The sequence below is a fragment of the Cotesia typhae genome, unplaced genomic scaffold (genome assembly GCF_013202065.1).
Source record: "Cotesia typhae breed Kobodo isofemale line unplaced genomic scaffold, CoteBio_Ctyphae contig_33, whole genome shotgun sequence".
NCBI lineage: Eukaryota > Metazoa > Arthropoda > Insecta > Hymenoptera > Braconidae > Cotesia > Cotesia typhae.
In genome coordinates this window covers 3,168,368-3,192,719 of record NW_027423741.1, presented here as the reverse complement: position 1 = coordinate 3,192,719, position 24,352 = coordinate 3,168,368, and the positions used below count along the sequence as shown (strand labels likewise).

Here is a 24,352-nt window from a genome sequence, read left to right as displayed (position 1 = left end):
TTAGTTTACAATTTTTACGCTCGAGCGCGCTTTTTGAAGTTTTCATGAAAATATAAATTTTATGAAAACTGGACTTAATTATTTATGGCGCAAGCTGTATATGTCAGTCAAAAAAAAATAACCTAACACTATCTCTATCCAATGACGATAAACATCAAAACAAATCTAGTACTCAGCATTTGACAGTAAACAAATGGATCGAAAATATTTATCACAACGATCACTCCCTCCCTTAGTTGAAGGTAAAGTTCACGGTTATCTAGATTTAACAATTGATAAGATTGTTTGGACTCGCAGGAGTCCTGGAAGTGTCACAGTTGTTGCTTGTTGGTGGGGCGAGCTCGACAATGCCAAATTCAAGTGAGTAAACAACAATTTATTACAAAAAAATAATTGTCAATTACTAAAACTCATAAATATGTATTTTTTTTTTTTTTTGCTTTTATTAACAGCCTCTCAGAAACAGCCAAGGACAACAGAGACAACACCGAGACATACTCCGTAAAAACAAATTTTGAGTTATTTAAGGAATACCTAAAAAACGCAGAATCTCTGTCACTGTCAGTGATTTCGAAAAAAATTCAACAGTCCATTGGAACAGCTAGTGTTACAAATCTCCTGGAGATATTTTCAGGCAAACTAATAACTTCTGTTTCTGTTTACAGTAACACCGGTTTAAAGCTCGGAGATATAAATGTTTGTTTGCAATTAGCGTGTCCTGAAAAAAATAAATCAAGGAAAGAACGAGAAAAAATACCGGAGATTGAAAAAATTCCTTCAGTCCGTTCTATTTATTTCTCAGAAATAAATTCCGATCTAGATTCTCCGAGATTAACTTCCGATCACTACCGTTCAATTTTACGTGAAAAGCGCAAGAATTTAGAAAATAAGACAAAGAATCCCTCGGATTTGAATGACAGGTTAGTAGCCCAGGTTGTAGCTCGTGCGAGGAAATTACGCGGAGCTCTGTCTAACGATTCAAGCGACCCGCTGGCTCTAAGCGACTCGACAATCGACAGTTACCGGTCTGACGAGTCAGCCGAGAAAGAAGCTGCGCTGTACAAATATCTAATGGGCTCTTCTATGAGCCGCAGGAAAGAAAAAAAAGCCTTGGAGACGCTGAGGACCCAGTCGCCAACTCCCAGTTTGATTGACTTTGCTGTCGAGACAATAAGGTCTTGCAATGAAAATCCAGTAAATCATCACCATCAAAGCATAGATTTAGACAATAATAATCAATACACTGGTTCTATTACAAAAGAAGACTCATCTGCACCGGCGACTTCCAACAGATTGAGTGTCCAGCGAAAAGAAGCCAGTCCGATCGACTATGTGGACAGTGTGAGGATAGTCGTTGACTCTCTGAAACTTACATCCGCGGGTTTTCGACGAGTCAAGTCTTCTTGTCTTTCAAAGAGCGACTTTCCCGTCTCAGTAACGTACTTTGTCCAGTACGACCCGATTTTTTTAACGATCAAGAAGGTTAATAAGAAAACAACCTACGAAAACAAGCCGGTGAAAATGTGCTCGAAGCAGCAAGAAGAAGAGACCGTTTACTTCAACCACGAAGCGGTTTACAATTTACCCAAGAGTTACTTACGCATGGAGGCCCCTCTGAGGTTCAAGGTCTTCAATCGACACCTCAATCAACGAACTCCCGCGGAACTGGGGATTTGCTCGATGTACATCAGCGACGCAGCGCGGTCTTCTACATTAGGCACCACCCAGCGACTCGCCGTTGTTAAGAAGGGAATAAAAATAGGCGAACTGAAAGTCAGTGTTGAGCTCGGGTGCGACAAAACCCACTTTGGCAAGCAGTTTGTCGAGGCTGTCACTTCTACAAAGGAGAACATTCCAGTGCTTGTGCTGTCGTCGAATTTTGCTAGCTCAAGGTACAAAACTGCTACGGGAGATAGCAAGTCGAGCAGAGCTACTAGTGCTCCGGAGAAGAAAGAAAGTCTTAGCTCCTGGAGTGGTAATAATAATAGTTGTAATATTAATAATAGTAATCATAATAGTATTGATAGAAATGCTGAGAAAAGGAGTGTCGACGTTGATGTTCCAAGATTTTCAACTGAAAACACTTTGCTACATGGGTTGATTTACATCAGCGACGGCAGAGATCTTCCGAATGTTAGTACGTATTTAATTTGTCGGACTTTTTGGAGGGAGGATCGCTCAGTCAGTAAAGTATGCACCGGAAGAAATCCTTATTACAATTTTTACCAGCTGGTGCCGCTGATTCACAACCTGGAGCTTTTGGAGCGGACAAAAGACAATTGTATTATCACCGAAGTTTACTCAAAAAATGCAACAGATGATTCTTTAATCGGAATTGCCAAATTGCCGGTTCATCAGTTGTACGTCGCTTATCGCGATCCTCTTGTTTTGCAGCATCTTTTGAAGGCTAAATATCCTGTTATAAGTGTCGACGGGTGGGTGTCAGTCACTGATCCGGTTAGTGGGAGACACTGCGGGGAAATTTATGCGCTAGTAGCGCTGGGAACTGCTGAACAAATAGCGCTTCTTGAAATGTCTCGTGGAATTCGCACTCATACTAATCCTCCTTCTATTTCTACAGCCCCTGCTGCTGCTGCTGGTGCTTCTGACAATCATCAGAGAAATGAATGTCCAGCGGTAAAAACTCAAGAATGTCAAACGGAAATAACTGTCGACACAAAACACTCACAAGAAGACCAAAACAACCGTGATGAAGCGGTGATCCACACAATTGTCGACAGACTAGCGCAAGCGCTAAGCGCTCCAAAAATTATTGTCGACCAGGGCGCGCAAACAGAGTTTAAATTTCAAAATGAACCTCAGCGAGATAAAGAGAGACAAAAAATAATTCACGTCGAGCCGTTGTGTCTTGATAATTTAAACAACTCCCAGAGTTTTTCTGCGGAACGTTCAACTGACAGTCCTCGAGATAATTTCAACATTTCCCGTGAAATATTCCGCAGCGTGGGAGTCGGCGCAGAGTTTGATGAACCTCCCGATCAAACTCGCTCGTCAAACACTTGCTGCGATCATCCGAGCGACAGCGATGACAACGTTGCTGGGACTTCTTTCCACTTGACAGACAACCCGTCCAGAGACTATGACTTGGCGGCTGAAGTAGAGTCTTGTCACGCTGAATTTCAGTCCGATAAAGACAAGGATATTTCAAATGAAAAAGCTTTCAAAGTAATGGTCGAGATTGACTGCGCTTTGCACTTGCCAGAAGTCGAAATAAATAATGAGATTTTGGAGCCGTGCACTTATGTAACTTTTCAGAAGTTTCGTACCAACGATACCAATAGAATAGATGCTTACATGATCACGAATGTGTGTCCGTACAGCTCTAGTCCCAAGTACGAGTGGCGTTGTGAGACTAAATTGCCGACAGATTTATTGATTAAGGAAGAAAAACGATTGGTTATGAAGGTATGGCGCTTGCTGGCACCGGAAGTTAATATGAGTATTAATTTGGAGAAGGATATACTTGTTGGTATTTCGGCGATCGATTTGTCTGTACTAACCTCCGGGTTCCCAACTATCTCGGGCTGGTATCACATCATGGACTTTGGCGGTAAATCTAATGGACAATTGAAAATAAGTGTCACTCCGCTGGAGAATGTCGTGGGACTCGGTAAATCTGCTACTGCCAGACCGGTTCCTGCTTTTAATTACACCAATTTGTCGTCACCTTACTCGGATGATTTAGCGAAGCAAGATCACGGGAGTCAAGAGCAGGACAGTGGGGAAGAAGATCAAAATTCTGCTGGTGATATTGAACTTAAAATCAACAGCAATCTTAGCTTTGGCGGGATACCGACATCTATTTTGTCACAATCTTTGAAGTAAGTTGTAAATTATAAATTAGTCTTAATCATTTTTCAATTTTTATAAAAAAAATTGCGTAGGAAAAAATTTTTTTTTCGTAATTTAATTATTATAAAAATCGTTAAAAATTTATAAATGTCTCCTGATTTAAGTATGAAAAAAAAAAAATAATTAACAAAGTAATTCAATTTTCAGTGATAAAATGGATCAAATAAAAGAAAGTCTCCGTTTCCGTTTGAACGAAGTTACCAGCAAAGCTTTCGAAGACCTGGCCCAACAATTCGACCCAACTGAGCAGGATTTTGAGTTTGAAGACAACGAAAATGATAAAGAAAACGACTTGGATAACATTAACGTACCATGGCTATCGCAGCCACCAGCTGTGAGCAACTCAGTAGATCATCCTCGCGATATATCAGAACGAACTGTTAACGGAGTCGGAATAGAAGCGCGTCCGAGTGGTACCACCAGCACAGCAACGGATACCGGTTACTCATCAGTATCAAACACCCGTTCTGCAGCTAGTCTAACAAATGGCCACTACAATCCCAATAAAGCTCGTCTTCTTCAAACTAGTACCAACACCAACATTAACGGATCAAGTAACGGCGTTAATGGGAAAGATTCACGAGTCAATGCGGAACATTCGCCCTACAGGGTTGAAAATCCGAATAGTTGTGTAAGAAATAACAAAAACGCCTGCAGTAATACTGGCGTATTTAACCTAGATCTGAATAACTCAAGTGTTCTATTAACAAACAATCAATACAGAGATAGAGATACGAATCAGCCGGTTCGTGGCACACGAATGCACATTAATCATTTGTTAGACAAATTATCGCCGCAAAGTCCTATCGTACCACCTGCAATTGGGAATTCCCCTATGAAGCGCAATATTATAGATCTATTATCCAGCTTGCGTCATAATAACAACAATAACAATTTATCAAATAATGTTAAGTGTAACCGAGAAGTTAATTTGCGCACAGTGCTAACTCAAACGGAAAATTACACCGGTAATGCACGATTGTTCAATCTAGATACTTCTAAGTGGCTGTACCACGGGCGAGAAAACGGCAGAGATGATGCGGAGATACCTGCTAAAACTCAGAAGCGCGAAAAAATATCAACTGTCATTCGTGAAGAACTTATTGCTGATGATCAAAACAACGACACGGTGGAGTATGATTTTTTATCAGCGCAACTGATGACTTCTAATGTCCGTCACATGGGAAGTTTAAATCCTCTATTCTACCCGCATTTGATTCCAGACATCCCGATTTCTGACGGGCAGTCTGCAGAGAGAAACAACGACCGTCAGGAAAATAATTCAGCGAGTCTAAACTCAGGGGAGGCCGACGAAGCCGTTGAAAGACTAGACAATCGATATGTAGAGAGCTTTAACGCCACTATCAATAAAAGTCTCAAGAGATTGAGAGATCAGGATGTTAATTCATCGCATAAGTCAACATCGACTAGTGAAATTGATCACATGTCGACGGTCGCGGTTGGAGATGGTGCTGACGGAGGCTACTTTGGTGCAATAGAGACTAGTGAAGTGTCTCGCGTGACTCCTTCTGGTGTTTCGGAGAATGTTGATGGGAATATCGACGTGACTGTTATTCATAAACCTTGTAATGATGATTTAATGGCGTGCAATAGTGTCGGCTCGACTATTACAACTACAGGGGCAATGGTTATTACTCCGAGTACGATTACTATGACTGTGGCTACCACTACAACCACTAGTACAAACACAACTCCTCAACTTTTGTACGATAATGACATGCAAACAGTTAGCGAAATCGATGATAATACCTCTTTAAACTCATCCGAAACTTCCGTTTCTGTAATATCACGACAAGCTCCTGATGGTGGAAATCCAATTGAAGATCCTGATAGATTTGTTTCCAAGCGAAATGATCACGAACACGACGACTCCTCCTCGGAAAGTTAAAATCCCATTTTTAATTCTTTTTTTTTTTTTTTTAATGTGGGTCAATCTGCCTTTTTTATTACTTTATTTATTTTATGCATTTAATCAACTTTCTATGGTAATTTTTAGCTTTTTATCTTTGCTCATGATCAAGTTATGAATTGATTAAAAAAAATTATTAAATTTATATTTATAGAACAGCACTTTTTAGTGTTTGTAAATTTGACCAGTGACTGATTCATGTATACGGAATTAGATAATATTTTTAAAAACGTTAAATATAAAATTTATATATTTAAATAGTGTTGTCAAGTGCAGGTTGCTAACATATATATTAGCTGTATTAAAAGTATTTGCGCATCGAACAATATTAATTATAAAAAAAATTTTTTATATTATCTTTCTTGTAAATAGCGCTCAATAATTATAATTACTGTGTACCAATAATTAACAATATTATATAATAATAATAATTGTATGCATTTGGTAAATAATAGCTGCATAAAAATAGTATTGATTTTTTATTATAAATATTTTATTTATTATTTAATAATTACAATTATTTTTTATTTTAATTTATTAATCTTTGACATACAAACACATGTAAGCTTCTCGCTGAGTCCATTTTTTTATTACGCTTGGGTGCATTAGCCAAATATTGGCGTCTGTTCCTTCGTGCGAATGAATCCAAGAGCAATCACGTATTTTCTGTAAATATTAATTTAAAAAATATTAATACTTATGATTGATTAATTACTTAGCTTAAAAAATAATATTAATTTGTAAACGTACTTTAAAATTATTTAATTCGACTTTTTTATGCTTGCGAGGTCGTCGCCGCTCTTCACTCATACACGCTCGGCAAATAAACACTCGGTTATTAAAATGCCAATAATCTCCGACAGGTTTTTCATTACAAATTTCGCAGACGTCATTATTTCTCTTGGTACATTTTACTTCAACGCCCAGTCGCATTTTTACACAATGTCCAAAGTCGTGATCAAAGAGAATGCGCTTCCGCGGCGAGTTAAGTTGATATGTGCCTGGACTACAAGTTTTATTTTATTAAAAATATATTATTCTTATTGTAAAATTATATATTTAATAATCTATTTACCCAGGATTATTATTAATGTAAGCATCTTTTCGTTTTGCACTGCAATTAAACGGGTATTTAAATTTTTTTTTTACAACCAATGGTGCGGTGTTGTACTCATTTGGCGCTGGAAAATCTTCTTGATGTATTGCACGGTACCCAGAACTAGCCAATCCTCCGTATCCTTTTTTACTGAATGATTTTTGGCATGACTTTGTTAAAAATTTACATTTAAAAGTAATTATTAATTGACAGTTAGTATTTTTTTATTTTTTTTTTAGGAGTTATGCGCACTTGAAATTTCAAAAAAAGCAATTTTTTCTAAAAAAATTTTCTACTTATTAATAAATTCTTTTTTTTTTTTTTAATTATAATTTTTCTAACTTCCGTAAAATATCTCAGAAAGATTTTCTAAAAAAAAAGTTGTCTTGTTTGACAAGAAAAATTTATTAAAATTAAAAAAAAAAATTTTAATTTTCGATGAAAATTTTTAATTGTTTAAAAAAAATGAAATTTTTATAGAAATAATTAAACCTTTAAAAAATATATTTAAAAAAATTAGACTGATGTAAAATTTTTTAAAATTTGCTCACTGATTTGTAAAAGATTAAAAGTTTTCAACAAAGTCTCTTAACTTCGGCTTCAATCTCATTTACGTAAAAATTATTTGTATAACTTTAAAAAATTTTTTAAATTCCAAGTGCATGTAACTCTTCAATTAATAAATTTAAATAAATAAATTACTTTAGTTGTAGATTTAAATGATTCTAAAACGTTGTAACTCCCAGGCGCGATATTATCAAAATTTTCTGTAGTATAATACCGCATAAATGAATGAATTCCACTTTTTGAACTTAAATCTCTTGATTTCGCAGAGCCAAAACATATTTTTTGTTTTTCTTGTTTTTTTACAACGTAATTGAACCCTGAAAAACAAAAAATTAATAAAACTTTAGCGAATTTATTTTTTTTCCGTCAAATTTGATAAACTGATGCGTTTGCATGTTAAGGATTTGCGTGATAAATGTGTATGAATTTTATTATCATCGTATATGATATGATCTAGTGTGAAAGTGTGAAAGTTTGACGTGACAATGTGAGACAAACACACAGAGTTTGTCGCGATTGAATTCGCGGGGATGCTTGCGCACGAGGTAACGCACATACCGTCCCGACATACCCACATGTTATTTATCTATTTTTTATAATTAAATTAATATTTAAATTTATGTGGGTGGATACATAAGTAGAGCGCGGGAGTATTCACTGCGGCACGTTCATAATTTTGACTAAAGCGAATAAAAATTCGTATACATCTGTTTGATTTTCTCAACCCTTACCTACAATCATACATTCCTCCACATTTAATACCTGCATATCTATATATATTTTTATGTATATATGTACTTATATAAAACTACTTACTTTATACTATGTGAACATGAAGGATTGCTATGGCAACCACTACAATAGCTCGTCAATTACAGGCTATTGACTTGAATGCTCTTTTTATGATTTATTTTATTTAAATATGATACTATTAGATATTGATTTGTTTTTTATAATTTTTCAACAAATATTTTGAAGAAAAAAATTGAAAAGAAAATTGTATTGATAGTTTTTTATAATTTCTACATGTGGAATTTTTTTTAAATTTTTTTGTAATAATTTTTTCAAAAAAAAAAAAATAAAAATTTTTAAATGTCGGCTAACTTAATTTTCATGAAAAATTATCTAAAAAAAAAAAAAAATGAAAAAATATCGAAAAAATTTCAATCTAAAAAAATTTATTGATTTATTTTGTCAAAAAAAAAAACTGAAATTATAAAATGACTTTTTTAAATTTCGCGGCAAAAAGCGCCACCTTCAATGAATTACCGCAATTTAAGTCAAATAAATGTTTATTTTTATTGATATTCCGGACAATAAATGTCATAAATAGAAAATTAATTAATGACTAAATAAGAAGTAAATTGTTGAAATGCGGTAAAAAGTGAAAATTTGAGTAATTATGTATCAAAGTAACGATTTAAGTGAAATAGATAATAAAAAACGGGCGCGGAAGCGAGTAAAAAGGGATGTTGACTAACGCAGTAAAAGTGAGTGAGAGGAGAGTATTGTCAGCAGGTCGATGGTGGTGCTGTCCGTACCGACGGTTTGTCCGTGGCCGTCGTCGTCGGGCTTGCTCGCTCGCTCACTCGCTAGCCATGAATCTGATGTGCGTTTCTGCACATGGCCGTTCTTCAGAACGTCTCGTCATCACGCTGCTCTCCAAAAATTTCGAGATTTTCACCGGTAAATATCCCGAAAATCCAATAATTTTAGACTAGATCAACTCCTAATATCATTCCACAGCTTATTATTATTTAATTACGCTTCAAAATCCTGTATAATTCTCCTAATTACTCTATATGTGTGTACTGAGTAACGCGGGTTAATAGTTTTATTTTATAAAATCCTCTCTCTTAATTTCACCGGCTATTAAATTAACAAAATTGTTTACTTTTTATTTTTTATAATTTTATTCTCAATAAATATCTAAAATTATTCAAAGTACTCCATAAAAATTAATGAATTTTTAAACAATTACAGCAAAAAATCCAGTGTGATTTTTTGTTACAATTTATGAGTGTTGCGTGTAACATAAATTTAATTTCCAAGGACACGCTACTCATATTTAATGTGTTATAGTTTAATAACTGAAAATAATTCAATTTATTTTTTTTTTATAAAAGTTATAAAATAATTTTTTTTTCAAATGAGCATGTTCGGAGGTTACTTAAAAATAATAAAAGTAATTAAAAAAATTATTTTTACAGATAAATTGTACCGTTTAGCCCACCCACCATGACTACATCCTCGGAAGATGTGCTGATGCAAGTGAATGAGGTCCGTCATAAAAAAGGTGATGGTATTCTTTACGTAATGAATGAACGTATCGCATGGATGGTCCACAAAAAAGACACTGTATCTGTGAGTCATAAATACGCTGATATCAAGAGTAAGTACTCGCCTTGTAAATTTATCATTGATTAATTGTTGGTGATTTTTTTTTTATTAAAAATTTTTACTACAGTGCAGAAAATATCACCGGACGGGAAATCAAAAATACAACTACAAGTTGTTTTACATGATGGCTCATCATCTACATTTCATTTTGTAAATAAAAATGGGCCAGCTGCACAAATAAAAGACCGTGATGATGTCAAAGAACTGTTACAACAGTTATTACCAAAATTTAAAAAGAAAGTCAATAAAGAGCTTGAAGAAAAAAATAGGTAAAGATTTTTTTATGATGATTCTGAATTACCAAGTGGTTTCCATGATTGGTATTAATTTAAATCAGGATTTTGTAGACCAAAATGATTTTATGTTTTTTGTTTAATTTATTTTTAATTAATTATAAAAGAATTTAAACCTGATTAGAGCATATTATTATATGATTAATATTATTAGTTAATAATTATTTAAATTATGTTAAATATATTTTGTATTAGATTATTACAAGAGAATCCAACATTACTGCAATTATACCGTGACTTGGTAATAACACAAGTAATAACGTCTGAAGAATTTTGGAGCCAACATGCGGTCGAGTATACTCAGGCAAATAAAAGCCAACGCCAGGATATTGGAGTCAATAGTGCCTTCCTTGTAAGAATTTTTTTTTTAATTTAATGAATTAATTTTTTTACTGTTCAATTTATAAACAATAAATATAATTATTCAGGCTGATATAAAACCTCAAACTGACGGTTGCAATGGTTTGAAATACAACCTTACAAAAGACATAATAGAGAGTATATTCAAAACTTATCCAGCAGTGAAACGAAAGCACCAGGAGAACGTGCCTCACAAAATGTCAGAGTCGGATTTTTGGACAAAGTTTTTCCAGTCTCACTATTTTCATCGCGACCGGATAAACGCAGGTAACAAGGATCTGTTTACCGAGTGCGCTAAAATAGACGACCAGGAGCTGAAGAAAGACATACAGACTGGCATAAATGACCCGCTGCTGGACATAACGTCTTTCGAAGACAAAACGACTGACGAGAACTACGATAGCGGTTTCAGCAAGGGCGACAAGTCCTCCGGGAATATTGTTCACCAGAGCATGATCAAGAGATTCAATCAGCACAGTATAATGGTGATGAAAGCCAACACTGCCCGACAGCCTGCTCAAGCCCCGCCTCAAGTTAATGGCTCAACGGTGGCAGGAAAAACTTCCGCTCCTCAGTCAGACGAAGAACCAAAGACCAAAAAAGTAAATTTTTATAATTATTTTTTTTACTTGATTTTAAGAATTTTTAATTAATTGACTTTTAAACGGAAATTTTAGCGTAGAATACAAGAAAAAATTGCGTATGATGATTTAGACAAGTCTACAACAGAAACATCCCTAGGAACGCCGTTAAATTTAACTCACGTAGATAGGTATTTGCACGGACCGATTGCTGGTAGCGGTAGTAATGAAACGACAGATGATCTTCAGACTACGTTAAGTCTATTGAAACGTGAGGCTGCCAACTGGGTCAATGGGAACACATTATCTAGACAGTCAGCTACGTCATTAATCAGTCCAGCCGCTTCAGTATATGCCCTCGGGGAATTAACGCCCGGTGGGGCTTTGATGAAAGGTTTTCGCGAGGATAATGTCGGCCGTAAGTCTGTCTATCAATTAGTAGTCACTAGTTAGGCATTGCATTAGACAAAGCTAGTTAACTTAACGGTTCAGTATTAATTAGTAAGATTATTCTCGACAGAGCTGATACCACAGGAGTTGGAGAAAGAATTACGCAATGTCTATGTCTCGCTTTGCGAGCTATTGAAACATTTTTGGCGCAGTTTCCCTCCTACAACTCCACAATTGGAGGAAAAAGTCGTAAGGATGCACGAGACGTTACGAAGGTTCCATAATTCAAAGCTTACACCCTTTGAGGTAATTATTATTATTATTTCTATAATACTGAAGTTAGCAGTCTGCTGTTAATTTAAAAAATTTTTTTAATAAATCAATTACAATAAAAAAATTTTTTTAGGATCGTATACAAGTTGAGTTTTCAGCAGTAAGTCAACATTTAACAAGTCATTTAAAATTATTATTATCAACTGCATACAATAAATTTGATCATTGGCATCGACGGAAAATACAGATGAGGTAGCCACGCTGAGCGATCAATCATTAGGAAAATAATAAAAATAATAATTAATCGTAACAAAGTAAAAAAATGTAAGGTAATTTTATTAAGAGCAATATCAATGATTATTAGATATTGCGTTTTTTGTAATGTTACCGTAATTAGATTTTTAAATTAACAGTTGTGTGTCTTATATTAAAAAAAAAAAAATAAATAAATAATGATAATAACGATAAAAAAAAAAAAAGAACCAAATGCGAATGCACATATTTATGGCATATCTTATCTATTATTATTTATTTCAATAGATTTAAATATTTTATTACTTTTTTTTGTCTGTTGAAATAAAATGGTTAGTCAAGTGAATATATTAATCAGTGTTCATTTGCTTATCAGTTAATAAAATCAAAGATTGTAAAACTACTTCCTTATTCATACTTCTCTTTTGCCTGTGTTTTTATCTAATAAATTTTTTAGTTAAAGATTCAGAGTGTTGGACTGATAACTATTGCAATTTACAGTGTGTTTATTTATGTTTAAAATTAGACTAAATAATTGAATTTAAATATCAAAATTAATTAATAATTGTTATTACTTTTTTCTATTATAAGTCATGAGTTATTTTTTAAAATGCGGATTTAAAACTATTATTATTAAATATATGTATTCTTACATTAATGAGATTAATTTATAAGTTATTTATTATAGGATAAAAACACTGGACTAACTCAAGGTAATTAAACCAGTAATTGTTTTTAAAAGTGTTTTTAATCGAGTAATAAAAGTCCAAAATTAATTGGCTAGCAGTGATAATTAAAAAAATTTATAAAAATACTTTTGAAATTATCAGTAAATGTTTTATTGTTAGTATATTACAAGTGTTATTATCCTATCAATCGACAATAACCCATAAATTTAAGTGATACTATTGTATTAACAGTATTTAAATTTAAGTAATTGAGCATAACTGTGAAGTCGCCGAACAAAAGTTAAAAAAGATAAAAATATTTGAGCGCATGTCTGTGAAAAAGGTAACGAAAACAGATTTAAGAATTGTCGAGAGAAAAAAAAAAAAGGAGAGTCCAAGTCGCATTCGATTCAATTCCAATGTCTGGGAGAATTCGCCATGGATTTTTTTAAACCCACCAACTCAAGGCCAAAACAATTTTATTGTATGGGTGAATGTGTGTCTACGAATACCCGAGGTCCTCATCTGGATAAACGAATAAAAAATAATTTAGAATAGAGTGTAAGGGGAAATAGAGAATATGTAGTACAATATAAAAATTATATGACACGCAGGGTGGCATCTTTGTACCTCAACATCGTCTTTATAATAACAATAATTAAGACTGTGTATGTTACAGAGTATTTCCGCTCGAATTTGTTGTACCATTCTCAATAAATCCCACCGGGTTTTAATAATTTATTTTTTAAACATGACAACATCCAGGTATACCTCCACTATTTCAAATGCCTTTTTTATTTCCATTATATTTTTTTTTAAACATCTAGAATCAACTTGTCCTGACGTATTTTATCACTGACATCATTCCCGAAAAAATACCACCGAGAAACAAAACTTTTTTTTCCTTTTTTTAACTATTTTATTTATCATTTTAACTCACTTATTTTTAATTACCTGATATCATTTAATTACTCAATAATTTCGATTAATTTCAAAAGTCGGATTTTTTTATCGTAAAAAAAGTTAGACCAATAACGTGGGTGCATCATTTTTTTTTTTTTCTTATTTTTATTCTCAAAGGAAACGAAAGAAATCTTTTGTCCAAGACAGAACAATATCACCGGCTCAACCAGATAAAATAAATCCAGGCGTATAATTACAGAAACAGACATTTAAATATATTTAAAAGGTCTGTAATATATAATTTAAAATTCAATTATTTGTCAAGGATGTCAAATTTTTCTTAGTAATTTTCTAAAAATATTTTAAGTAGCCCGATAAAAAATTTTTAAGTAATGAAATATTCTTTCTGAAAAGTGAATTTTTTTGCAATAAATTTTTTGTTGAAAAAAAAAAATATTTTTTACAATTCGCATTGATAATTTTTTTTAAAACTTATGACATTAAAGTTAGCTATCACTTGACAATTTTTTAATTTTCTTTAATAAAAAAATTTGTTATAAAAAATTATTTTAAAAAAATTGCATTTTTTATTTTATTAAATTTCTACAAGTCCATTTTTTTAATAATTTTTTTTTGCCACAATTTATTTATTAAATAAAATTAAAAAAATCGTGAAGTGACAGCTAAATTTAATGTCATTAATTTATTGTTGATGTTTTTTAAGTCAGCTGTCAAACAATAAAATTGAGTGAATTTAAAAACTCCCGCGAAAATGAAATTTATAAATAAAAAAAATAGGTGGCGTTTGGAATTGTTGATTATAATCAAAATGGCAGCATGTAAATGATTACTCCGAAAAGACTTTGCCCAAAGACGGACGCGTTAAATTTAACCGCGTTATTATTTAATAATAATAATACTCCAGCTAATAAAATAAGTTAATCATCCAATAATGTAATTGTATTTATGATAATAAAACAAATTAATAATTGTCATAGTGATAATATACACTTGTTGGACGGTATATTTAAATAGAGTGTGTTGTCGTGCAAGTAGTACCTTTTTTTTTTCCTTTATTATTTTATCATCTTCTCTCGTACACACTGAATTTTGGTGCGCGATGATTCGCGAAGGGTTGTAGCCATATTTACAGTACCAGCACCAGTACACTTGTCCATGTAGATTCCAGTTTTATTTTATTATCATTTATTTTTGTATTTAAATTACACAAAATCTAAATTGTGCGAACCGACTAGTTCCTGGTTACTTATTTATTTATAAATAGTAATACGTGTGATTATTAATGTGCAATCAGTGACATAATGATCAGTTTATAGCCAATCTATCTCAGGATTGAGTTATAAAGTTTGTGGATTAAGACAATACTTGTCACGTTTTTAAATATTATTTTACTCTGTAATTTATTACTATCAAAGTTATCATTTAATCCTGTTGAGAAATACACGGCAATTTTTTAAACAAACACTTTTACTTAATCAGTATGACTATTTTGTTGTTGAACATTAATATTTATTTATTTCGGTAAGCAATATTTTATTAAAAAAACTTGTTTATTTATTTTTTTTTTTTTTTTTTTATAAATAATATTTTTTATTTTTTGCATTACAGATTTGTCTCAAAGTAATAAAATTACTTAACATCTACATGGTTTGGAGCAAAACCACTATAAAAAAAACCGAAGACAATGTTATGTTTGACATAAATAATAATAACAATCATTCAGTAAAAAAAAAGCCTGCAAGGTGCAGGCTAGGCACATTAGTGCCAATTTCGGGTAATGGATCCAGTTGGTCCATGGTAGGTTTCATTTTAATTATAAAATTTATTAAAAAATAATACTAAAGCAACAGACATCTAACAATTTTTGTATTTATAAAAATGTATTTTTTGTATTTGTTAAAAAAATTTTTTTTTTATTCTCTGCATTACTAAAATTTTTTTTCTAAAATTATATTCAACAATTTTAAACAAAAAATTTACTAGATGTCTACTTTAGTAGTATAATTAAAAAAAGAAGTTTTTTTTATTTATCATCTGTTTTATGTTTAAAGCAAGAAACATTAATGTATTAACTGTGTTGTTATCTATTTAACAGGTACGCCTCGTACAATCGTTTGACAACAGGAACAGCCGCCGGCACATTTCAAGCCGGCGGAGCGACTGCAAGTGAGTTTGTGTCTCACCATCTTGGATCGCCGACAACAATTAATCAAACTTCGGCATCATCAACCGCAGTGGTAGCAACTACGACGTCGCAGTTATTGCTGCAAGCGGCACATACCACCGCTTCGTTGGCTGGTCAATCGCCACCGTTTAATTCTAGTGGTTTCTTGTCACCACCGCCGGTTGGCTATGACGTATTTTCGCCGCTGTTTCATCATTCAAGTGTCAAGCAAGCACATTACAATGTCACGACAGCCGGCGCTCAATCTGCCCAACGCACAACCTGTCAAACGATGGTCCAGCCTCAGACGAGTGCTAGTACGACTATTGCCAAACAAACTACACCGGAGCCAGAAGTCCGTGAAAGCTACGGCGCCAATCAAACCTCATTTTTTGAGCATCAATCACAAACAACTTCTCCAACAAGCGCCACGCTGCCGTGGAACTCCACCAGTTCTCAGTTACCCAGTCCGTTTGGTATCTTGCCTCACGAGAGTGTAGTCTCGCCTTCACCAGCGGCCCCTCCGGCAACTAAATCAACAAATAGTAATAATAATTATGATAATAATTTCAACTCTCACTTTTCCTCTGGACAATCTATCGCAGCTATCAATTCCTACGCGACTGACAATGGAAAGAAACTATCTAGGTCCGCATCTCCAGCCACAATTAAGTCGACGTCTCCTGGATCGACGCAGTCTTTTTTCCAGCAGACTTCCACGACTTTTGATCCTGACCTCGCGAGTTATTCAGCCGATAACTCAGTGGCAAAAGTACACCAGCAGCAGCAGTCATGCATCGTTTCGACGTCAAATATTGATCACCGGGTCTCTACGATATTTCAGAGCTCTGGTGGTCGATCGACAGCTATTCACACGCAAGAAAAAAATCCACCAGTCCAGACAAAAGCACAAACAAAAATTTACAGTGACATGGGGAACCACGATCATCAGCGATCCGATAGCAGCCTCGAGCCTAGTCAATCGTCGCCGATCAGTTTCTCTATGATGGACACCAGGTCTTTGAATTACCCGAGTACACCGAGTAATGCTGGAGGTAAAATAGGTACGAGTACGCAGCGAACACCACCCAATAACCAAAACCTACATCAGCAGCAGCAGCAATATCATGTGATAAATCAACAGCAGAGTCAACAACCGCAACAGCAAACAACGGCCTACCGACACTACTCGACGGGGTCACAAAGCGAGGCTGAGTACCACCATCCGGGGAGATCAAAGTCAGCTGCATCGACAGATTCTGCCTACTCGTCAAACACGTCAACGCAAAACGGGCCGGACTGCGGTGTTGTTGTGCCTCGCAGACCGAGTCCTTTGCAAGCTCATTCGCAGGCGAGCCCTCTGAGCCATGTTCCTAGCCCGGCTTATCCGATGTACAACAGCCCGATGGCCGCGATGTCATCCCCGTCGCCTCTGCCTCACGCCGACAATAACCCGAGCAATCAATGTGCCAACGCTCAAACGTACAAAGCTATTCAGCAACAGGTAACGCCGCCGTCTCCGCTTGACGTGTCTCTCCCGAGACCAGCGTCTCAAGGTCAGGTCGCGTACTCTTCTGTAATCACCCGAGCGCTCGGTAATTCCGAGAACGCAAAGCCCAATTACAGCGCTGATAATCGGTACGAGCATGATTTCATACAAAGGCCAAAGCAACATCTATGCTGGGACAGTAATGATGCTCGGACCGGCAACGGAAAGTTTCCAATCATTGCTTACATGCCTAACAACCCGGAAATAAATTCTCAAACGCTGTCAAATCAGCAGCAACAGCAAGGATACTTTGATACAAGTCAAGTGCCACTTCAAGATCTAAGCAGTTGTCGTGCCGGCGACTCAATGAGTATTGTTAAGAATTTACATCAAAGCTCGGCGTGTCAAATTCAGCAACAGCAATTGAGTGGCGTGCCACAGCCCGAGGATCCCCAGAAGCAAGCTGATGAGCGACAGAGAAAAATAGACCCCAATAAAAAGAGACGGAGCTTTGAAAAAAATTCAAGCTTCGGCGATCTCTCAACAAGTGCTGTGATGAATGATTACCTCGGTCGAGTGCCACCACCGGCTCATCACAATTTAAACCAGCAGCCTCAAAATGGGTACTTTGATTTTGAGAGATGGAACTTGGCCAGCGGATCGAAGATGTTTCCGGGATCCACGGGGGCTTTTCCCTCCCAAAGCACTCTTCATGCCGGGAATTACGTGGGTACGTCGGGCAATCACCATCAGTCGCTGATAAATCCGCATCACGCGTCTCCGATACCCGCGTATTTTCCGGCGTTCCACTTACCACCTGGACATCATCCCCACGAGTATCACCAGTCTTCCATGGACGTTAACTCAATTGGGTACATCGGCGATAATTCAGCAACTGGACACCATCAGCATCCGCATCAGCATCCACACCACCAGAACTCCGGCGTTGCGGGGTACCAAGATTTCAGAGACGACCAGCCGAAAGTAATAGTGCCGAACATCGAGGAGGAGCTGGGCTTTCTCCAGTCGAGTCAGTTGCCAGTGGAGACTGCTAATCAGGTGAACAGGGATCTCAAGCCGGCGTGCAAAGACCCTAATACTGGTTTCATGACAAGCTACTTGAAGTTTTTGCAGGGCGAGCGAGAACCCTCGCCACCACCTGCGATTCGTGGAGGAAGGAAGGCCACTTGGAACAGGTCGAAACCTTATTTGCCACACGAGCCGATTAAATCGATCGGCGATATCACCACCACTATCGGGACGAGCAACGGGGAGCTTTACAAGGGACTTAATTCGGCGAAAGACACGCCGACGATTGATTACGCAAATGATCCACGGTACTTTCCCTTGCCGAAAGAACGTAAGAAGCCTTACATTGATTCCAGCGACGACGGTATTATGAGTGAAGACGATTTTCCATTTACCTTGAAAAAGAGTGATAAGAATAAGTTGACTAGTAATAATAATAATAATCATAATAATAATAATAATAATAATAATAATAATAATAATAATAATAATAATATGATGGGTAATGTCGATGTGGTTAAACCACCGCCTAAAAAAAAGGGACGTCCGATAAAACCCGGTGGCCCGACAGACAGAAAGAGAAAAGCCGCTGCAGCGGCTGCCGCAGCGGCGGCTGCTGACCTAGCTGCTGGTAGGCCACCGAAAAAACCCGACAATAATTTGTTATTGTTACCACCTAGGCGTGAAACGTCTAAACGTAAAGCTAAAGAAAAGATTTCGACCAAACAGCTTGCTGAAAATTCGGATGACGATGAACAGGGTGACTCTGATTCTGATCCAGCTTGGACTCCAGCGGCTAAGCTTACTGGTGACGATGATGAGAAGAAGAAAAAACGTGGTCGTCCGGTTATCAGTAAAAAAATTAGAAAAATGCTTGATGACGATGATTATTCGTCGAGCGATTTAATTCCGAGAAAAGGAAGAAAAAAATCTGATCATAAAAATTCGGTTTTGAAAATAGATGAAAAATTGTTGGCTTCTGTTAGCGATGAGGATATTGATATATCACCTTTTAAGGTTTGTAGATTTATTCATTTTATTTTTATAGTTATTGTTAATTAATATTTTTAATTAATTATAAGTTTTTTTATAAAAGGTTTTTTTTTATATGTAGTATTTATGATAAATGGTCTATTAATTTTATTAAATGCAGCGTTATAATGAGGATATTGAAACTGGGGTAATTTTTTCGTTATTTTAAAGTAATAATTAATTATTTAATTAATTTGCTTTAAAATGATTTCATGGACAATGTTTATCATTGGATTATTTATACTAGTAGTAATAATAATTATCTTTATTTATATTTTTTTAGTCGGGAGAGTTTGTTGTTATCAAAGCCGAGTTAAAGGAAGAGTATCCGGCATTGTGGAGAATAGACGGTAAAACGTTGCTACAAAAATACGAGCCATTTGATTCAAATGGTAAAACATTGTACCGAAATATTTCAACGGTATGATATATTTTTTTTTTTTTTTATATAAATTGTACTTTATTCTCTGCAGTGATGTTAAAAATAAATATCAATATTTTTTTTTATTTAGTATTCGGGTTGGACACCACAAAATCGACATATGTATCAACAAGTTCCAGTCAAGTTTTGGCAGCAAGGAAAATTGGAGACCATTGTTGAATTTTTGCGAGACGAAATGATTGTTGATGATAGGTAAATCATCGGAAATAATAAAATTTATTGAACTTTGTATTTTAAAATGAAAATTATATATATTTTTTTTTTTTTTTTTTTTTTTTTACAGAGAGTGTATTAATCGGTCTATTAAAGAAAACGAAAAATATCAGGACAATTTTGAAGTTTACGTCCAGACACTGATATCTCAGGCGCTAGATTCAAATTTCTTGACGGAAATTTTTCAAGAGCACGGTAAATAGTCTTCAATATTTTATTTAAATAATTTAATTAATTGATTAATTTAAGTGGGGTCTAAATTTATTATTTTCAGACGAGTATTTCTTGTCGAATGTTAAAATGATAGACGATATAACGGAGGACCGAAAGCGACGATTGTTGTCGACAACTAAATGGCAAACTAATGTCGTGACAGCAATATCCACGTGGCCTTGCTTGAATGTATTAAAAGACTTATCGAGCTCTGAATGTAAAGGTAAACAGTGCATTGGCTGTCAGCATAATCAAATACATGCTAGAGTGTTGTTATACGGACAACCGTACAATGCAACAAATTTAGAAGGTTCTCCTCCAGACCCTACAGTGCCTCATGAAAAGGTTATTATTATATTATTTATTATTTTAAAAATTTTTTTAAAATTATTTAATAAAAAAATTAAATTTTTTCAGGACTTTTTACTGTGTAGAGTATGTCAAACAAAAGTTGCGCTATTTAACAAAGTAGCGCATCAAAAATATCTAATGTTCCTCGAATGTGCTCGAAGAGTTGCTGATAGAAGAATAGCGGATCCTAATAAAGATACAACGACTATTCTTAATGAATTATTAGCCGATGAAACGTGGCTCAATCAGGTAGATTTTTTTATAATTTTTAATTATAAATCTATTAAAAATAGTCTATCTAATATTATTGTTTGATTATTTTTACAGTTATTTAAAGAGGTACGAACAATTTGGGCGGAAATTGATAGTATAGAATACCAATTAAAATCAAAAACAAAAATAAATAATACACCACCATCACAACCAGAGAATCAAGACTTAAATTCTGAAGCGTCCAATGTGCCATTAAATACAGATTTGGAATTGTCTACGCAACAAATCGAAAGTAATAATTGTTTGTTAAATCTTGATACTAATAACGAGGATATAAGTGCCAATATATCCTAGTGATTTTAATTATTTCAACGGTAATAATATTAATATTAATTATAATAATTATAAGTTACGTGAGTATCTAAAAAATTAAACGGCATAAAAAGAGACAATTTAAAATATTAATAATGATTAAAAGAAAAAAACAACAAATAATAATTATAAATTATAACAACAAATAAAGTATTAGCTTATTAATATTTGGAGTTTGTTGCCTTAAAAAATAAAGAAAATAACAAAAAGATACGAGTTATTATCGACGTAAATCCAGTGATAGTTTTTCTAATGGAATTAAGTAACTCAAAAGTTTATAATTATTTTTTGTTTAAATATTCTTTATTAATATAAATAGTTATTAAATAACACTGGAAAGTAATTTTAATTGGACCTAACTGCTGCTACTAAGTCAACATGAGGGACACCTCACGATATTGTGTAACATACTCATTCAGTGGAATTTGATAATGATGGTATATAAATTTGAACAATAAATTGATGTTGTGTCTTTGGCCATTCGCATTAATTGAAGAATTAATATGATAATTATTGTAAGCTATCAATAATTGATATCACTGTGAATATAAAATACACTAGGTGTTATAAATAATAATAATAATAATAATAATAATAATAATAATAATAATAATAATAATAATAATAATAATAATAATAATAATAATTATCATAATTATCATAATATGTATTTGTAATGTGCTAAATAGGTGCTAGGTCTGTAAAACTACATGATAATTATCGTAGATGATTTTATTAATTTATCATTTCATAATATCAACTAGATCTTTAATCAATGCACCGAACTATTTGGGCTCGATTTATTGTCAATAATTATTATGAAACTTCCACTGTAACATATGCATAGATTTTTAACTTCGCGTAATTATCAAAAATTTATATTCGCTTTATCAAAGAAAAAAGAAACTAATTAATCAGTTAAATCAAATTATATTCTATTGAATTTTTTTGGGTACGACAAAACAACGTTTTTTTTTATTTGCAAATTTTTTTAACAATTTACTGAAACTAGACGTACAAATAATCAAATTGATTTTTTTTTTTTTAATTAAAAATTGCAAAATTTTTTATTTCATTAATGGATTTAACTAACGGACTTTTTTGTTAAAATTTACAAAATAAATTATACGGACGACATGTTAGTCGACTCGTGCAATAAAGTAATGCTTGAAAAGATTGTAAGAATTTAGTGAAAAATTAGTAAATTTTTTACGAACTTTTAATTAATTTTAAAATGCCAATATATTGAAATCATTAATTAAAATTCATTTTAAAATTAATTTTTTTATGCTGATTTTTTGTACTCGTAATTATTTTGGTATGTATTTTTACACATCACGCAAATAATACCGCGAGTTTTCCTATTTTATTTAATTAATAAATTTACTAATTTTATAAAAATATTACTTTTTATTAAAATCAACTATACTGTACATTAAAGATAAATCAGTATAAATTTTTAGCTCGATTAATTATCTATTTTATATTAACTTTAAGTGTTTATTAATTATTATTATTTTTTTTTTAAGTTTTATTTGTTAAAAAATTTGATTTTGTTATTTAAAATATCTGGAAAAGTGAGAATGTTATTATTAGATACCTTATAAAATAAAAATGTAATAGAAGGATAAATGCGGAGAGCTAATGTATTTTTAAGACATACTGTAAACAAATTATACTTGTAAATTGTATAAATATCTTGTAATGAGATACATTTCCCCATTTAATTAATTAATACCAGTAGCAATTTAATCAGCTTTTCATACGTTAATCTTTTAATTTTTATTTTATATTATTTTGTTCTTGAAGTAAATCAAAGGTTTTACTTAGAGACTTGAAAAAATGCGGGCATTTGGGTGAAGTCGTATCTGTATAGACAAAACTTATATAATTATAAAAAAAAAAAAAAAAAAAAAAGTAAAAAAAAAAAAAAAAATTATTTGGTATATTTTTAAAATTTTTTAAACAAAATTTACTTGAAACTTGAAACATTCGTGCCATGCAATAGCGTTGTAATATATATACTAACCATTGCTCTCGTGTGCTTATATTTTTTTATATATATATATATATATATATATATATATATATATATATATATATATATATATATATATATATATATATATATATATATATATATATATATATATATATATATATATATATATATATATATTATATGATAATATGATAATGGTAAGAGTGATGAATGATAATTATTACTATTATTATAATTGAATGGTAATTTTTTAAAATAAATTTGTTAGATTATACGATATCACGGATAGATTATTGTTATTTAAGTAAAATTTGTTTTTTTTTTTATTTTTTATTTAATTTAAGGAACACTGTAAAGATTTAAGTTTTATTTTACCATAACTAGTAATTACTCAGTGACAGAGTGTAAAAAATATTACCTGTTTTTTTTTGTCAAAAATAACGGGAATAAAATTATAAGAAATTTAGAAAATATAATCAAAATATATTAAATATATATAAATATAAATATATATACATAGAAAAATATCACACTGGCATAATTTATGTTTTTATTAATCTTTTTTCAATAAAACATTGAAAAAACACGTTGTATCTTAATATTTTGACACTATTTATTATTATTTAAGATACTGAAGTTGACAGGCATTAGAAATCTTTTTATAATTTTATAGTAATGAAATTATGATGAAAATAATTTATTGAAAAAAGTCTACACAGGAATATTGAAAAAAAAATTAATAAACGAAATTTTCTAAAATATTTTTTTCATTGTAATTGATATGACATTGAAGTTGATAGATATTAAAAAATTTTTTAGAATTTTATGGCAATTAAATTGTAAAAAAAAATTAAATTAAAAAGTTTCACATGTGAAAATTAATGAAAATTACAAGTGAAAATTTTTAGAAGCATTTTTTCTGTAATTAATTTATTAAAAAAATTGTTAAAATTAACAGCTGACGGCTAACTTTAGTGTTATTAATTGATTTGTTATTAAAATTCAAAACATTGATACCTGTTAGCTTACTTTAGAATTATTATTATTTATACTACTAAATTAAAAAAAAAAAAAAAACAGCTGATTATTTTTTAGTTTTATTATAAATAAAATTTTTATAATTTAGCGCGAGATATTCGAGTTTCAGCGCCTCTAACAGCTAAGAAAGTGAACAAATTTTTTGGCGCCAAATTTAAAAAAATTAAAATTTATCAAAAAAATTCAC

At 32.7% G+C, this 24,352-nt stretch overlaps 4 protein-coding genes across 4 annotated transcripts; 3 read left to right on the top strand and 1 right to left on the bottom strand.

Moving 5' to 3' along the window:
- Positions 1-43: 43 nt before the first annotated feature.
- On the top strand, positions 44-6,292 carry LOC141526447 (uncharacterized). The gene is made up of 3 exons (XM_074241476.1): positions 44-360; positions 453-3,842; positions 4,021-6,292. Exons 1-3 carry the CDS (start codon positions 194-196, stop codon positions 5,780-5,782), a joined length of 5,319 nt encoding a protein of 1,772 aa, XP_074097577.1. The 5' UTR covers positions 44-193; the 3' UTR covers positions 5,783-6,292.
- LOC141526450 (uncharacterized) lies at positions 6,275-14,779 on the bottom strand. Its single transcript, XM_074241479.1, has 5 exons — positions 14,646-14,779; positions 7,602-7,783; positions 6,879-7,069; positions 6,554-6,809; positions 6,275-6,469 (listed from the first exon to the last, which is right to left on the bottom strand). Exons 2-5 carry the CDS (start codon positions 7,683-7,685, stop codon positions 6,341-6,343), a joined length of 660 nt encoding a protein of 219 aa, XP_074097580.1. The 5' UTR covers positions 7,686-7,783; positions 14,646-14,779; the 3' UTR covers positions 6,275-6,340.
- Positions 9,001-12,418, top strand: Tfb1 (transcription factor B1). Its single transcript, XM_074240834.1, has 8 exons — positions 9,001-9,152; positions 9,677-9,858; positions 9,934-10,135; positions 10,355-10,511; positions 10,588-11,121; positions 11,197-11,518; positions 11,621-11,796; positions 11,897-12,418. The coding sequence occupies exons 2-8, from the start codon at positions 9,705-9,707 to the stop codon at positions 12,017-12,019; spliced, it is 1,668 nt and encodes a 555-aa protein (XP_074096935.1). The 5' UTR covers positions 9,001-9,152; positions 9,677-9,704; the 3' UTR covers positions 12,020-12,418.
- Positions 14,780-14,992: 213 nt separating the features above from the next.
- Positions 14,993-23,204, top strand: LOC141526448 (uncharacterized). The gene is made up of 9 exons (XM_074241477.1): positions 14,993-15,128; positions 15,216-15,404; positions 15,703-19,306; positions 19,605-19,742; positions 19,834-19,955; positions 20,047-20,171; positions 20,251-20,534; positions 20,607-20,789; positions 20,868-23,204. Exons 2-9 carry the CDS (start codon positions 15,385-15,387, stop codon positions 21,105-21,107), a joined length of 4,716 nt encoding a protein of 1,571 aa, XP_074097578.1. The 5' UTR covers positions 14,993-15,128; positions 15,216-15,384; the 3' UTR covers positions 21,108-23,204.
- Positions 23,205-24,352: the final 1,148 nt, after the last annotated feature.

Bases quoted from the DNA above. Each gene is read 5' to 3' on its own strand.
- LOC141526447 (XM_074241476.1), top strand. From the start codon at position 194: ATGGATCGAAAATATTTATCACAACGATCACTCCCTCCCTTAGTTGAA. The intron at 361-452 runs GTGAGTAAACAA...TTTTATTAACAG, and splicing joins CTCGACAATGCCAAATTCAA to CCTCTCAGAAACAGCCAAGG. The intron at 3,843-4,020 runs GTAAGTTGTAAA...TTCAATTTTCAG, and splicing joins ATTTTGTCACAATCTTTGAA to TGATAAAATGGATCAAATAA.
- LOC141526450 (XM_074241479.1), bottom strand. From the start codon at position 7,685: ATGCGGTATTATACTACAGAAAATTTTGATAATATCGCGCCTGGGAGT. The intron at 7,070-7,601 runs GTAATTTATTTA...TTTTTAACAAAG, and splicing joins CATTTAAATCTACAACTAAA to TCATGCCAAAAATCATTCAG. The intron at 6,470-6,553 runs GTACGTTTACAA...TAATATTTACAG, and splicing joins TCGAATTAAATAATTTTAAA to AAAATACGTGATTGCTCTTG.
- Tfb1 (XM_074240834.1), top strand. From the start codon at position 9,705: ATGACTACATCCTCGGAAGATGTGCTGATGCAAGTGAATGAGGTCCGT. The intron at 9,859-9,933 runs GTAAGTACTCGC...TTTTTACTACAG, and splicing joins TAAATACGCTGATATCAAGA to TGCAGAAAATATCACCGGAC. The intron at 11,519-11,620 runs GTAAGTCTGTCT...TATTCTCGACAG, and splicing joins TCGCGAGGATAATGTCGGCC to AGCTGATACCACAGGAGTTG.
- LOC141526448 (XM_074241477.1), top strand. From the start codon at position 15,385: ATGGATCCAGTTGGTCCATG. The intron at 15,405-15,702 runs GTAGGTTTCATT...TCTATTTAACAG, and splicing joins ATGGATCCAGTTGGTCCATG to GTACGCCTCGTACAATCGTT. The intron at 19,743-19,833 runs GTATGATATATT...TTTTTTATTTAG, and splicing joins TGTACCGAAATATTTCAACG to TATTCGGGTTGGACACCACA.